Genomic DNA, 15559 nt, shown 5'->3' with positions numbered 1-15559 from the left:
TGTTTCGTATCAATTTAGTTCGAGTTAGGGTGACATGGCACTATGACATAACCAATCAGCAAGCCTGCCGTGCATATCTCTCTCGATCTTTCTGTTTTATATTTCTGTATGCCTCTAGGGGTTTCACAATAACTCCACACGTGCAACAAGCTAAAAAATCATTTATTATACAAATTTAGTTCACTGTAAAAAGAAAATCACTTGTGAATCTCACCGAAATGAGTAGGTCTACAGATTGTGACTGCCTTTTCACAGTCAAGGACTTGTTACAAAACATTTATTCCCTACGCCGCACAGGATTTTTTTTTATTTTGACAAGAACTTCTTCAATTAATGTGTGCTAATGAACACGCATGAACTCAAAAGTTATTCGTTCAGATGTTTTGCTCCTCCGAAGCAGACGATGGACAAAATTTAGTACATTTTCAAGATCAATTTTGAAATGATGAGTTGTTAATTTGTTTCAATCAAGTAAATATTGTTTCAATTCTGTTGACAACTAGGTCATAATAGTGAGTAATCTTTCCAGAATTCACAAAATGTGTGCCCAACTTTCACTTGTACGTGTTTTTTAATTACATTTCAATCAGATGAGAAGTCGCTGGCTGATGTTGGTGGTGCGTCTTATCTAATCTTAACGGCGTTTTTCCCAAAAGACGATCCTGGTGCTGGGCCGCCATCTCTACTGACAGAGGGTAGAGATGAAGACCTCTTCAACATCTCTATTAAACTTCAACGTCACGAGTTGCCAGTTGATAAGGTAATACATCGAGAGAATTGTTACAATTATAACAGGAAAGGAAAAGTAGTTTCAAAATACCATAGAAGTAGTTGTCCACATTTGCATCACCGTTTCATTAACAAGAGGGAACTGTTCAATGCACTATTATGGGCTTTTTCATTACAGGCTAATGATATGTCTGCAGCAGCAATGAAGAATGATGTTGATATGATGGAACACCTGGTTATATCAGAATATTGTGAACATGACCTCAAAGCATTGAATAGCACAGGGGTAAGTGACTCCTTAATCAGTTGGTGATTTCGTATTTGATGGAAAAACTTGGTATAATGACATCATTCTCAGCTAAACCAACAATCACATAGAAGTGGTGAAATGTGTAGTATCATATCTATACATCCGGTGTAAGACATGTACTTTAATAACCAACTTGCTATCAAGACTGGGCATGCTCAGTCACAAAGCACTGTTGTGGTGCTAATAACTAATCTTTGACAGCGAGAAACAGAGCACTCCCTGAAGGGTCTAGGTAACACTAATGTTGTTACATACGATGTGACAGGTTGTTTGCTACCGTAACAGTGCTACAACTGCCGGAATCACACAGGGTTTCCCACAGTGCACCGTTAAAAATGGTAGGGTTTCAAATGGCTTAAATTATTCATATATTTCGGTGCAGGACACGGCTCTTCATGTAGCTTTGAAATGTGACGCTGACGATGCTGCAGTTTACCTGATGAAGAAAAGTCCTGAATTGAAGCATGTTAAGAATCGGATGAATAAAGTACCCCTGGAGTGTGCAAGCAAAAGAATGAAACGGCTTGCACAGTACAGAATGATTGATCCTGAAGACGCTTCGCTATGTAAGTCACCAACGCGTATTATGTTAGGAATTACTTAACCGGGAAGGATAACATTCGATGTGCATATTGAAAAAGTAGTATGCTCTTGAGGTGATGTAAGTTATATTTGATGATATAGAAAAGACGCGTCAGGCTGACATGTTTCTTCGAAGAAAAACATATCTTCTGAGTCAATGTTCCAGTGACTTTACGAGGTATAGTAGATGTATCCATTAGTAATACGATTTTAGAACTTGATGACTTCACACTGAATACAACCCGGAAAAATCTCCGATGTGTTTTCTTGCTTGTGGTAATGAGACAAGTTTCATGCAAAGATATAACTTAATTAACAGCAATAAGTTATCATAGCATAAACACCGTAGGAGCCAGGGTCCTATAACTTTGTTAATTACTGATAGAATGCCTCATGTTATAACAATCATATAGTGTTCAATCAGAACTTCAACAGATAGAAACGAACTGATAAAAGCGTCACCTGGACCCACATAAGAGGCACCCGCTAGTTTTTTTTTTGTAAAAGTCGAATCTTTTTTTGTTGTTGCGTGAAATCTGTATTTATATTATTTATTTGCCAGAGGTCGAAAATGAAATAATCAAGTAATCACATCGCCAATGAGAAAAAAGTATATATAACAGAATAACTTGAACTTCTGGCTGGACCAAATGTTATCTTAGAATAGTTGTTTTTTCACGGGAAGTAAAACATTTCATCTCCTCAGAACAATGCCAGTATGATAACCGTATTTCTTCAGTTTTCATACTTTTCATGCCAACTTGGTTAATAATCTACTTATCACATTTCTCCATTCTATCTATGCAGTAACAGAACCACATTCTATTGGGTACGACCTTCGTAACGACAGTGACTTTATAAAGGGGTCGACAAGTCTCAACATTTATGCAAGAAGTCTTTCCAATGCGTTATACTGTCTAGCTATATCAACTCCTTTGACGGTTGGCATATATGCACCATGGGGGTCTGGAAAATCGTATTTGCTAAAATGTGTAACCGGTAAGTGTAACAGTTCTTATACTACCTGGACATTTAGACGAGGGGCGCGCTAAGTTTACAATTAGTTGAGTAATTTCCGCAACGTAACGTAAATTTTACTCACCAAGATTTTTATATATATTAGATTATTAAGTTGTAAATATGTAAGGTATGTCATGTCCATGTAACACCTTTTAAGATTTGTATATAAGCTGCAAACGTCGTCGAGACATACTGGTCATAAGAGACTTTTTTCCACCTCTATCATATTATGTAACTTGTGGAATATTTGATATGCCTTACTATTATAATTAGTGTTCCCTTGACTGGTGTTTATTTTGTCTTCGGTAGACTTCCTGAGTGATATGCAGAAGCGATACAATACGACTAAAACTAGTCTTTGGAGAGATTTTCACCTTCTCCTGATGATCATTTTCTACTTACCACCCAAAGCTCCTCCTTACTTTGAAACTGATGAAATGGGCTTCATCTTCGTCAAGTTCAACGCCTGGGAGTACGCAGGTAGTGACACACTGTGGGCTGGCATTGTAACCAAGCTTGTCTCTCGCGTTGAAGGCTATGCCGGCTATTGGAAGACACGATTTTTTAGGATCATGACAACGCCAACTGAACATCAACGGGTACAGTTCCGTCGTGATAAGACATCGCGAGGAAAGAGTGACGAATATGAAATACGGAAGACAACTCTTTTTAAAATGTTTTCCATCTCCGTGCTAACTTTATTCATTTGTTCAGTTGTCGTAATCATTACAGTTATCATCATTGCAGTATTGCTATTAACTGGCGTAATTCCGATGAAATCAGGAAAAGGAAACACCTCATTAGCTTTCGTCGCAGTCGAAGGGACATTTGCAACTATCTTGGGCGTTGCTATGGTGACTAACATCAAGGGTATCTGGAGTGTGTTGATCATCTTTCTGTACTCCCAACGATCGAAGATAGAGACTATGATGAGCAAACCAGATTTCTCGACGAAACTAGGATTCATGGGTGACATCAAATGTGAAGTGTCGACTGCATCGAGCTTGATCAATTGGATTGCAGGTTTCAAAAAGAAACCAATTCGAGTTATTATAACAGTTGATGAACTTGACCGATGTCCTCCAAAGAAAATCGTCGATGTCGTAGATGCTATCAATATCCTCATGTCTGATAAGCGATCACCCTTCATCTGCATACTAGCAATCGATCCACGAATCGTCGTACAAGCTATCGATCAAAATCTTGGTGCCGTGGCCAAGAGTTCGTACTGGACTGGCAGTCAATACATAAAGAAGCTTATCCAGATTCCGTTCAGTATCCCACTGATGACTAGCAGTAAAACAAACAAGTTTCTTGAGTCGCTGATCGAAGATGCTTACTACCTTGACAAATACGAGAAAGAACCACGAGCACTTGACGAGGAAAAAGTGACAGAAGAGCCAGGTCCATCAGCACGCAAACCGTCTTCTAGTGTTCACCCCTCCTCGCTTTCTTGGTCACATGACGAAAAGGATGGGGAAGAGAGGGAGCTTTTGGAGGTCAAGGTCTTTGGCAGAGATATGATTCACCAGGACCAATACATGAATGATCTTCTGAGAGAGTTCGAAGATGGTGACTTGGTGAAATACATTTCTCCTAACCCTAGAAATATTCGACGCATTTTCAACCTGCTCTGCCTGACAGCACACATGGTTAGGGTTTTAGGCGGCCCTCTTTTTCTGCCGAGAGAGGTCGTTTTGTGGACCATCATGTTAGATGAATGGCCGTATAGATCCGTACATATCATCAACCATGTAGAAAATAATTTACAGAAGCAATCAAGTGGTATTGAGGTAGACAGGGTCGTCCACAAAACGATGAAGCTGAAAAGCATATACCCTCTTGTGAAAGCGGCCCTGAGGAAACCTACAGACTGGGAGATGTTGATTGCCTTGGATGGAGATCCCGAATTATTCGAAAGATACCTTAACCTAGAATTAAAATCCTTTGGTGTGAATGACATGCAAAGGATTATTCCATACACCTTAAATATTGACCTATCGATAATGTTTTCTATAAGACAAGCGCATATCAGAGAAGTACTGTGTACCAAATAAGAGAACAATAATCGAATTAATTATTATTTTTTCCATTTATTGATCCTGTTGAATAGGAAGATGGCACAGTGCAGTGCTCTAAATAGGAAAGAGGCACTGCACTTGGGGCAACACAGAACTGTTCTATCTCCTGATTACTTATAGTTTTTGTTCGTTTTATACATAGTTTCCTGCATTGACGAAGGAAGTGATTGTGATTCTGAATTGGCGTCAGTGGTTTATTTACTGGACAGGATGCACACAAGAGAGTTATCGTGCAACGCAAATCCATAGCAAATACCATGTCGTCTGTCAAAGTACTACCGCCCTCTAACATTAATAATATAAAATGGTTGGTTTTATCTGTTCATCCAACACAGATGTAATTAAATGATTGATAATGTTCTCATTTAAATAATTAACAAAATGTGAGTTAATTCTATCATCCAAAGAAGTTTAATAATGTAATATATTTACTACCAGTATTTAACGGATTTGATCAAATTATATATTGATATATTATTCGTTGTTTAATATGCTTCTTTTGCACAATAGGTGTTAATTCCCAACTATATGTGTAGCCAAATTATTTTTTGATAATTTCTTTCACATGTTATTTTATGAACTTTGATAACAGCAAGGCTTAGATTCTATGTTGTCATTTTATAATTTAAAAAAAAAACTAAAGATTTATAATCACTATAAGTATACCCATTTAGTTTGGGCTTCTTCATTAACTTTTCTAGAAGTTACATAATTAACATTTGCTTGAAATTCTAACAAGTTGACTTATTGAACACTTCTTTTATAACTTCTTGAGCGTTCTCTCCATATATCTTACTTCATGTATATGTGAAAGGCTGCTTGTAATTCCTATGTTGGACTTTTCAATCTTTCTTTTTTTCTCATCCAATTTCAAAAGTTTGGTTTATAATTGGATAACAATAGGAATAACACTAACCCTAGCTACAAAACCTAGAACAACATGTACAACAGCACTAACTGCTATATTCCTGCAGTTATCAAAATATCTTTATTGATACCGCTTAGTAATTTATACGAGTGTCCCACACTGCAAACTCTTTCTAAATAGTTTATTAACTCATTAAATAGTTGGTATTTATCACTAATCATTATATATCATAATTAAGTTTTATATTTTATCTGTATATTTCAAATCAATTAATATTATAATAATTTAATATAAATATACTGATATAAGTATTATTTTGATAAGGAGATATTTCATTTTGAAAATGATTGTTCCTTGAAAATTAGCATTTATAGTACCGTTATTAATTCTTATAACTATTAATATTCATGATCTTGAGGTACATGTTATCAATATATTTGAAAAGAATTTATCAAATGTGTTTCAAGTATTCAATTTTATGCAATCTATATAGCGGTTTTACCATTCTTTACGGTTGTAAAGTCATTTACTATTTGCTGAGATAGTGCTACCATTTTTAATTCTATATCTAAATCTGAGCTCCATCTTTAGTGTATCATATAATAATGAGATTAGTAAGATAATTCGTTTTCAATTTTTCAATGAGTGTTCGTAATTACAACTATAATACCATCTATGTATCATTACTTATAAGCCTTTTGAATTTGTTGTTGCTATTCATAATTGTTTTGTTTTTTCAGATGTTAATTGTAAATGAATGTATTGGTATATCAATCCAGTTCAATTCTTGATCATGTCGTATTACTAAATAATTTCTAGCATTATTTAGTTTAAATGTTGTTATCACCATTATCATATATCATCAAATAAGGGGTTTATGGTATAAATGTATTATCCACTGTTGTTTTTGTAAAAGATCAAATAAATTCTGAGGAATATTAGAAACTGTAAAGTCTTCTGTGGTATTATTTAAACTTTAAAAACCAAATCAACTAGTAAAACGTTAATAGCGTTAGATAAATTTACAGTTGATTTTACGAAACCAAGAAACTTTTCTATATTGTTTCGTATCAATTTAGTTCGAGTTAGGGTGACATGGCACTATGACATAACCAATCAGCAAGCCTGCCGTGCATATTTTAGGATCGCTTGAGGGATCGTCGCACAACATCAAAGTATGGGAGAGTGGGAAAGATCAACAATATCGGTTGCACTGACTTGTCTGTACGTAGACAAATAAACTTTAACAATTGTGCAAGGTGTGTGACACTAGCTCTTGTAAAGCACGCCGCTCATTGACCTGAACTGAACTGTACGGGTCTGAAGACTAAAATAGATGTAGATGAACTACCACCCAATTTTACAGAAAGTTTATTTTGAAAGTATACTTTGAATACAATTAGCCTTAAAGGTCAGGGTTTGTAAATAAAATCTAGCACTCAAATGACTGATATATCAGTAACAGCATATTAAGCAAGTTCAGATTGACAAAACTGCGTGTGTGAATATAACATATGATGTGTGCATCAGAAATACATATCAATGATGACTTGTATTCATGAAAGTTAAGGTAAGTGGATTCTAGTTAACATCTACGATTTTTCACTTCATTTACTTTAGTTATTTTTTGAGAAATCTTAAAAGCTTGTACTTGTTTCGGCGTAGATGCAACTGTACGCTAACAATCCAAATAAGCAACGTTAACGGAGTCGATATGGTGTCGTTTTTTAACAGAAATAAGATACTGACATTACAGTTTTTACGAAAAAAGACCAGCGTTTATAAAAAAACGGTGTTTGAAAAGTTACTTTGATATTGAGAAAATCTGATACGTTTCCACTCTCGTCATTTCTGCGGATTGCCTAGAATTGAGTTTGGTAGTTTGATAGATGTACCGACTTTTTGACTGAATTGACAAGACAACGTAAAAAGGATTACCGTAAAATTTCGTCGACGAGATACACTCTACCGCAATGTGAAAACAATAAATATACGATTATTCATAATAAAGCCGGTCTTTATTTTCTGTCTTCGTAAAATTTAAGACACTTGATGTGGTATATATTAATGTATCTTTATTGACAATGTTTGTGTTGAGCTCCCGAATATGTGTACTACTAAGCCGTACCATGGGGCCCCTACAGCTGAGTCACACCTTCTGAGTAGAGGGGAAAAAGTCCAAAATATTATATTCTTAGCTCAGATTATGAACGGCCCAGAAATTATATAATACATAATAGTATCGTAACAATGGTGACAATGAACAAATATTATTGGGTTTCAAAGCGGTACAGATCAAATATTTATAAAATCTTCTTTATTGGTCAGATCGACAGAACTCGTGACTGTCGGTTCGTTTGAAAGTAATCTGGTCTCTCATAAAAATCGTAATACGTGTACAAAACTAAGACACTTCTGATATTTTCATGATATTGCATGTAATATGATTGCACTAAACATTTTTTTTTTCAGATCACCACTGGGACCAAATTTCAAGAGTTGGAACACTACAAACAACATCAGTATTTGTATCATAGGACGATATGACACACACCATTCTCTGTCACGAAAGAGAGGTAAGTATAGTGTTACTTGCTTTGCGTTTATTCTCTAAAAGTGTCCTTTTTGTATGCTGTATTTGGTTTTTACATAATATCACATATTTATTTTGAATTTCCATCACAAACAGGATTTCACGAAATATAACAACAATTATACTCCTCTCCGACTAATCCTCTTTGCTTCAACGATGTTCTCAGTTCCATTAAATACATTTCGTACATTTACACAATGTAACTATCCACACATTCGTTAACCGTTTCAATGAAACTGTCCACAATATTGTTAAAGTGGCAAATGCTGAGTTTATAAGTTTTTTACTCAAGTGATAATACTTCCATGAAACCTTGAGTAAACTATTATAGTATAATATGCTAATATCGATACATGCATTTTATGACATTACTACAATTGTCTTCTGCATTGTTAAAACAGTTGATTTCATAGTAGGGGTTCTTTGAACAGTTCTATACCTATGATTAATTTCGTCACCGGATCGTTGTAATTAGGATCGTTTACAAGTTATATCTGAATACCAGGTTTAGGTTCAATCAATTTCAAGTGATGGTTAAGTGTGCTTCAGTAGGTACGGTAATGCAAATACCTTTTAAATATACAGAACAGCTACGCCAATGATATATACTCAGCTTGTGCCCCTTTAACTGTTACACTGCAATGGCATTGTATACTGTTACAATGCAAGGGTATTGTATTTTTTAAACTGAAAGGTTTCAGACATGAAATTCGTAATTGGGGTTGGATATATTAGAAGTATAAATAAAAGAATAAGTGTACACAGACACTCAAAGTATTTATCGGTGATTACGTTTGTTTTCATTTAGCGTTTCTGTAAAAGTCAAGAAGAGGGTGGGGTATTCATCTTGAACATCGCTGACCGTGAACGTGAAGCTGTTAAACTCAAGTATTCACTGAAGCATGGCCAGTACGAACGAGGTGAACAACACAAGGTTGTTGGTATGCGATGTGGATGGAGAGCCGGGTCATTCTATCATTCGTGGATGGCTGAACATAATTCAGATGACAAGGTAATTTTTGTATATGAGACGCGAGAGTATGAGACTTTACTATACCTAAACTATTTTTGAAGTGGTCTTAATTATTAAGTAAGAAGTGATTTGGCGTAACGATTATAGTACTTATGTGAAGGTCAAATACTAAAATTAATTAGCCTAGATCTTAATATTAATATATTAAATACCTTATACATCATAAGTAAATTCAAAATATGACGAATCTTCAGTGACAACTTATAAACTTTAATGAAGTATGGATGGATTAAATAGCTAAAAGTTTATTAATATCGCATATTATTTCATTTTTGTGTTTTTTACGTACATGGACTATAAATTGTTGAGAACTCTTGAGTGTGACCTACATTAAAGTCGAAATAAGTCTCATGCCCAAATTATTCATACTAATAATGTAAGCGTGCGAACTAATAACTATTTGGAAAAAAACGTTAGTGTCAGTCAAGACAATTTACGTATTGTACGTGTCCCTAATTTGCTGTGTGGGTGGGTGGGTGGGTGGGTAGGTGGTCTGGTGGGTTGTCGAAAACGGGTTGGCAGACGAACGGCTAAGGAGAACGTGGGCAGTAGGGTAGCTAGAGAGATGGGTCTGGGTAGGTAGGTAGTCAATCTGATTAAAATCTGATGTGGTGAAAGCTGCTAGATGTCTTTATTTACCTCTATTTCCATCATTTATGTCGTTTATTTGTACATGTTACTGGGAGATCGAAGGCGGCGATCACCCCGAACAAAACAAACGACACAAAACGATAGAAATAGAGGTAAATAAAGACATCTAGCCGCTTTCACCTCATCACATTTTAATCAGATAGGTAGGTAGGTAGGTAGGTAGGTAGGTTGGTAAGTAGCTCTAGGTAGGTGGATGGATGGATGGATGAGTAAACGAATGAGTACTATATGACATATGTCGTGGGTTAGTAGATAGGCAAATTGGTAAATAGGCACGTGGGTAGGTACGTCAGTAAGTTGGTTGGTTGGCTGGTTAGGTAAGAATCACAACAAAATTCCATGAGCATGTGATTATTACAAGTGGATTGAATGTGTGATATTTGTATGCAAGTACATTCATACACGTGTAGTTTATAACCCGCATCTACCAGCTATCACACTACTTGTATACAAGGTTCACACCAACACGGTCACGACAACGTAAAAATAGCTCATGGAATCCAAACAATGCGGGGGCGGGGGGAGGGGGTTCAAAGATGAACCTTTACCTTAAAGTAGCAATGTCAAAATTAATATGATAATATAAATCAATTTGAGTGAAATGAATGACAGTACGATATGGAGAAGATTTAATATGTATCAAGTTATCTAAATCGTTTTGTCGCCTTTAGGAAGTTTTTTTGAATGCAGCATTGGTACGTCTGAATAGTAATCGTCAGCCGTAAAAATCATTATCAGATTTGAGTTCAGTCAATTACAACTGATAGTTAAGTATATTTCAGTAAGCATAGTAGAATACTGCGAGTACCCCCTCAATTAGTAACACCCCCCACGTATACACTCAGCTCGTGACCCTTTAAGAATTAGTCTTTTGTATACTAATGTGATAAAGCAGCGTCCTAGAAGAAAATACTCATCGAGCACCTAGTTTAAAATACTTTATCGGGGTCATGTGACTTGATTCCTGATTAGAATCGTTATGTCAAAGGTCAAACAGAACTATTGCTATATACAGTATACGGACCACAATGATATTTGTATTGTAATATCAGGTATATAAATAATTCAATATTTATATTTTGTGAGGGTAACAAAAACGAACGTATTCGCGTTACCTCAAACTGCTTTTGGGAAAAAGTCTTTCGACCATTGCTATTGTTAGCATCAGTGGATTAGAACTGTAGATTAGAACTCGCAAAATGAAAGAGTCCTAATAGCAACGATTTTCCAAATTCTGTTCCCATATTTAAGGTGTAAGCTTATGTATTTATGTATGTATGTATGTATGTATGTATGTATGTATGTATGTATGTATGTATGTATTTATTTATTTATTTATGTATGTATGTATGTATGTATGTATGTATGTATGTATGTATGTATGTATGTATGTATGTATGTATGTATGTATGTATGTATGTATGTATGTATGTATGTATGTATGTATGTATGTATGTATGTATGTATGTATGTATGTATGTATGTATGTATGTATGTATGTATGTATGTATGTATGTATGTATGTATGTATGTATGTATGTATGTATGTATGTATGTATGTATGTATGTATGTATGTATGTATGTATGTATGTATGTATGTAAGTATGTATGTATGTATGTATGTATGTGTGTGTGTGTGTCTCTGTGTGTGTGTGTGTCTGTGTGTCTGTGTGTGTCTATGTGTGTGTGTGTCTACAAGTATTGGTTTACTAGTTGATGTTATCATTGTTAGTATGATGATGATGATGACGATGATGTTGTTGTTGTTGTTGTTGTTGTTGTTGCTGTTGTTGTTGTTGTTGTTGTTGTTACACACATACGTGTTTTAGATATTGATTCGCTGAATATTCCATTTTTTTCAAATTTGAAAAACATAGAAAGTTAATTAACATTAATTAATATTCTATTTGCAAAATGAGGAAATTAGAGGATACACCTTTTATATTTACACTACTGAAGAAAGTCTTCAGACTCCTATTTCCTTTTAATTTCAGACTGAACCTCCTCAGCCTAAAGAGGGCGTCCCAATGGTTGCATGGAAATTTGATTTTGGTGCATATGGTATAGATTCCGGACAAATCCAATGTTTAGCTGACCAATCCATCAAATGGCGATTGTTTACAACACTAGGATATAACGGACATCCATGGTCTATGGAGTGGTCCGGAGGTGTAGGCTTTCGTATGTACCAAGTCCTCCTATTGGACAATGTCAACGGATAATGACCTTTAGGAATTGAAAATGAGGCTCATGACTCCTCAAAGTCACAGATAACTTGAGTACTTGCTTCCAACAAGCAAATTTCTATTTCTTGAGCAGTTTGTCTTTTTTTCTCTCGATTTTTTTTGTATTTCTGTTTGCCGCAATGGGTTTCATAATAACTCCATGCATGTAACTAGATCAAACATTTCATGAGTTATACAAATTTATTTGGAAACAACTTATTTGTGAATCCTACTGAATTGAGTAAGTCTACAAATTGTTACTGTATATTTTACTCATTCAAGGTATTACTACATTATATTAGTTCACACAGTCGCGCGATTTTGACAGGTATTTTTATTTATTTATTTATTGTGACCTGATGAACACGTATACATGCAAAAGTTAATCATTCCGTTTAGGTGTTTTGCTCGTCGGAAGCAGACAATGGAGAAAATTTAGAACATTTTCAAGATCACTTTCGAGTTACGTGAATTTGAAGATTATTTCACCTCTCTTGACACATACGTCATTAATGAATAATCTAACGAGATTTCACAAAATGTGTACCAAACTTTCATTTGTATGTGTTTTTTATTACATTTCAATCAGATGAGAAGTCGCTGGCTGATGCTGGAGGTGCGACTTATTTAATCCTAACGGCGTTTTTCCACAAACACGATGCAAGTGCTGGGCCGCCATCTCTACTGACAGAGGGTAAAGATGAAGACCTCTTCAACATCTCTATTAAACTTCAACGTCACGAGTTGCCAGTTGATAAGGTATGCAACAAGAGAAGTGTTACAATTTTGACAAGAAGGAACTGTGATTTCGAAATACCATAGCCGTAGTTGTCCACATTTGCATCACCGTTTCATTAACAACGAGGGCGCTGTTCAATGCACTATTTTCTTTTTTGACTACAGGCAAATGATTTGTCTGCAGCAGCAATGAAGAATGATGTTGATATGATGGAACACCTGGTTATATCAGAATATTGTGAAAATGACCTCAAAGCCTTGAATAGCACAGGGGTAAGTGATTAATCGAAAGTCATTTTAGTCAGTATTCGATAAACATCTATAAGGAGAACAATTTGGAATGGAAGCTCTTAGAAAGGTCTTCAGTTTAATCTGTTTTAAATGTATGGTCTTGGTAACCAAGACTAAATCATATGTTGTCACATACAACGCGACAGGTTGTTTACAACAGTGCTTATCAATTGAATGATACTAAATTTCCCACAATGCACCATTCAAAATGGTGGGTTTCCAAATGGCTTAAATTATTCATCCTGTCGATGCAGGACACTGCTCTTCATATAGCTTTGAAATGTGACGCTGACGATGTTGCAGTTTACCTGATGAAGAAAAGTCCTGAATTGAAGCATGTTAAGAATCGAACAAATGAAGTGCCCCTGGAGTGTGCAAGCAAAAGAATGAAACGGCTTGCACAGTACAGAATGATTGATCCAGAAGACGAATCGTTATGTAAGTCGCCAACACGTATTATGTTAGGAATTACTTGTAGGATGAGGGAAAGGACAACATTTGATGTGCGTATTGGAAAAGTAGTATGCTCTTGAGGTTTTGAGCAAGGTGGTGGTTTATAGGTGGAAGAGCTTTATATGTTTGATGTTATAGGAAAGATAAATATGTACATTTAAGTTTAAAATGTGATTGTGTATATGTCTGCATAGTAGAAAAATTCACTGGGAGCAATTCCTACCAGTTTGTGATTTTTTTGATTTTTTTTAAAAGAAGTTTCTTCGAAGAAAAGTTTTTTCCCCGAATCAAAGTTCCGGCGACTTTATGCTGTGGAAGAGTTACGACAGTGGAAACCGAACTTGATACAAACTATTATTTTAAGACATGTTGATAACAGCTCTTGAGTGGACGTTGGTTTAATTGTACTCACATTAGGGTGTCATTTCTGATAACCTCAGTGATCAAATAGTGTACATTTTTAGATTTCCATGTGTTTACACAATCTTGATTACAGGGTTGTTTTATAAGTAAAACCACAGACAAGCAATATAACACGTGTTACTTGTCTGAGGCAAAACGAAGGCACCTCTATCATCCACTTGTGTAATATACCATATCGAACATCAAATCTTTTAGTTTGTGTCAATCTAAGTAACCCTAAACCTCGGTTTCCACAGTAGTATATGTAACCCCTCATTAATGTCAGTGGTTTAACATTACCTATATGGTGACTTCACACTGAATGACCCCCCCCCCCCCCGCCCGAATATTAATATTATAAGTTTATTTCGTGAAAGTTTCATACTTTTCACGCTAAATGATGAGATCGTTTATTAACTCTTGGCTAATTAATCTACTCATCACATTTCTCCATTCTATCTATGCAGTAACAGAACCACATTCTATTGGGTACGACCTTCGTAACGACAGTGACTTTATAAAGGGGTCAACAAGTCTCAACATTTATGCAAGAAGTCTTTCCAATGCGTTATACTGTCTAGCTATATCAACTCCTTTGACGGTTGGCATATATGCACCATGGGGGTCTGGAAAATCGTATTTGCTAAAATGTGTAACCGGTAAGTGTACCAGTTATTATATTACCTGGTCCTTTACGTATCTAAGTCTAGATCTGCGATTAGTTTAGTATTGTTCGCAACGTAAACTTTACTCAGCAAGATTTTATATTAGATTATTAAGTTGTAATTATGTGAGGTATGTCATGTCCATGCAACACCTTTTAAGATTTGTATATAAGCCAAATACTGTTGTGTCGTGACATGCTGGTCTTCACAGAACATTTTTTTTTCTCTTGGACTGCTATCATAATGTTATTGTCATGTAGCAGGAATATTTGATATATTTTACTGTTAGTTTTTCATTGACTGGTGTTTCTTTTGTCTTCGGTAGACTTCCTGAGTGATATGCAGAAGCGATACAATACGACTAAAACTAGTCTTTGGAGAGATTTTCGCCTTCTCCTCATGATCATTTTCTACCTACCACCCAAAGCTCCTCCTTACTTTGAAACTGATGAAATGGACTTCATCTTCGTCAAGTTCAACGCCTGGGAGTACGCAGGTAGTGACACACTGTGGGCTGGCATTGTAACCAAGCTTGTCTCTCGCGTTGAAGGCTATGCCGGCTATTGGAAAACACGATTTTTTAGGATCATGACAACGCCATCAGAACATCAACGGGTACAGTTCCGCCGTGATAAAACATCGCGAGGAAAGAATGACGAATATGAAATGCGGAAGACAACTCTTTTTAAAATGTTTTCCATCTCCGTGCTAACTTTATTCATCTGTTTACTTGTGGCAATCATCATAGTAATTGTCATTGCAGTATTGTTAGGAATTGGCGTAATTTCGATGAAATCAGAAAAAAAGGACACTTCGTTCGGTTTCGTTGCAGTCGGGGGAACACTTGCAACCATCATGGGTGTTGCCGTGGTGACCAACATCAAGGGTATCTGGAGTGGGTTGATCATCTTCCTGTA

General features: G+C 35.8%; 1 protein-coding gene across 1 annotated transcript; it reads left to right on the top strand.

The window, feature by feature from the left end:
- The first annotated feature begins 218 nt into the window (after positions 1-218).
- Positions 219-4698, top strand: LOC144442928 (NTPase KAP family P-loop domain-containing protein 1-like). Its single transcript, XM_078132302.1, has 6 exons — positions 219-222; positions 591-760; positions 908-1015; positions 1422-1605; positions 2429-2620; positions 2951-4698. Exons 1-6 carry the CDS (start codon positions 219-221, stop codon positions 4696-4698), a joined length of 2406 nt encoding a protein of 801 aa, XP_077988428.1.
- The last annotated feature ends 10861 nt before the right edge of the window (positions 4699-15559 follow it).

This window comes from Glandiceps talaboti, chromosome 12 (assembly GCF_964340395.1).
Source record: "Glandiceps talaboti chromosome 12, keGlaTala1.1, whole genome shotgun sequence".
NCBI classification, from domain to species: domain Eukaryota; kingdom Metazoa; phylum Hemichordata; class Enteropneusta; family Spengelidae; genus Glandiceps; species Glandiceps talaboti.
This window is presented reverse-complemented; position numbering and strand designations above follow the sequence as displayed.

What these genes read in the sequence shown, in the direction of transcription:
- LOC144442928 (XM_078132302.1), top strand. An exon ending in ACGAGTTGCCAGTTGATAAG is followed by an intron (nt 761 to 907) that starts GTAATACATCGA and finishes TTTTCATTACAG; the next exon opens with GCTAATGATATGTCTGCAGC. An exon ending in TCCTGAAGACGCTTCGCTAT is followed by an intron (nt 1,606 to 2,428) that starts GTAAGTCACCAA and finishes CTATCTATGCAG; the next exon opens with TAACAGAACCACATTCTATT.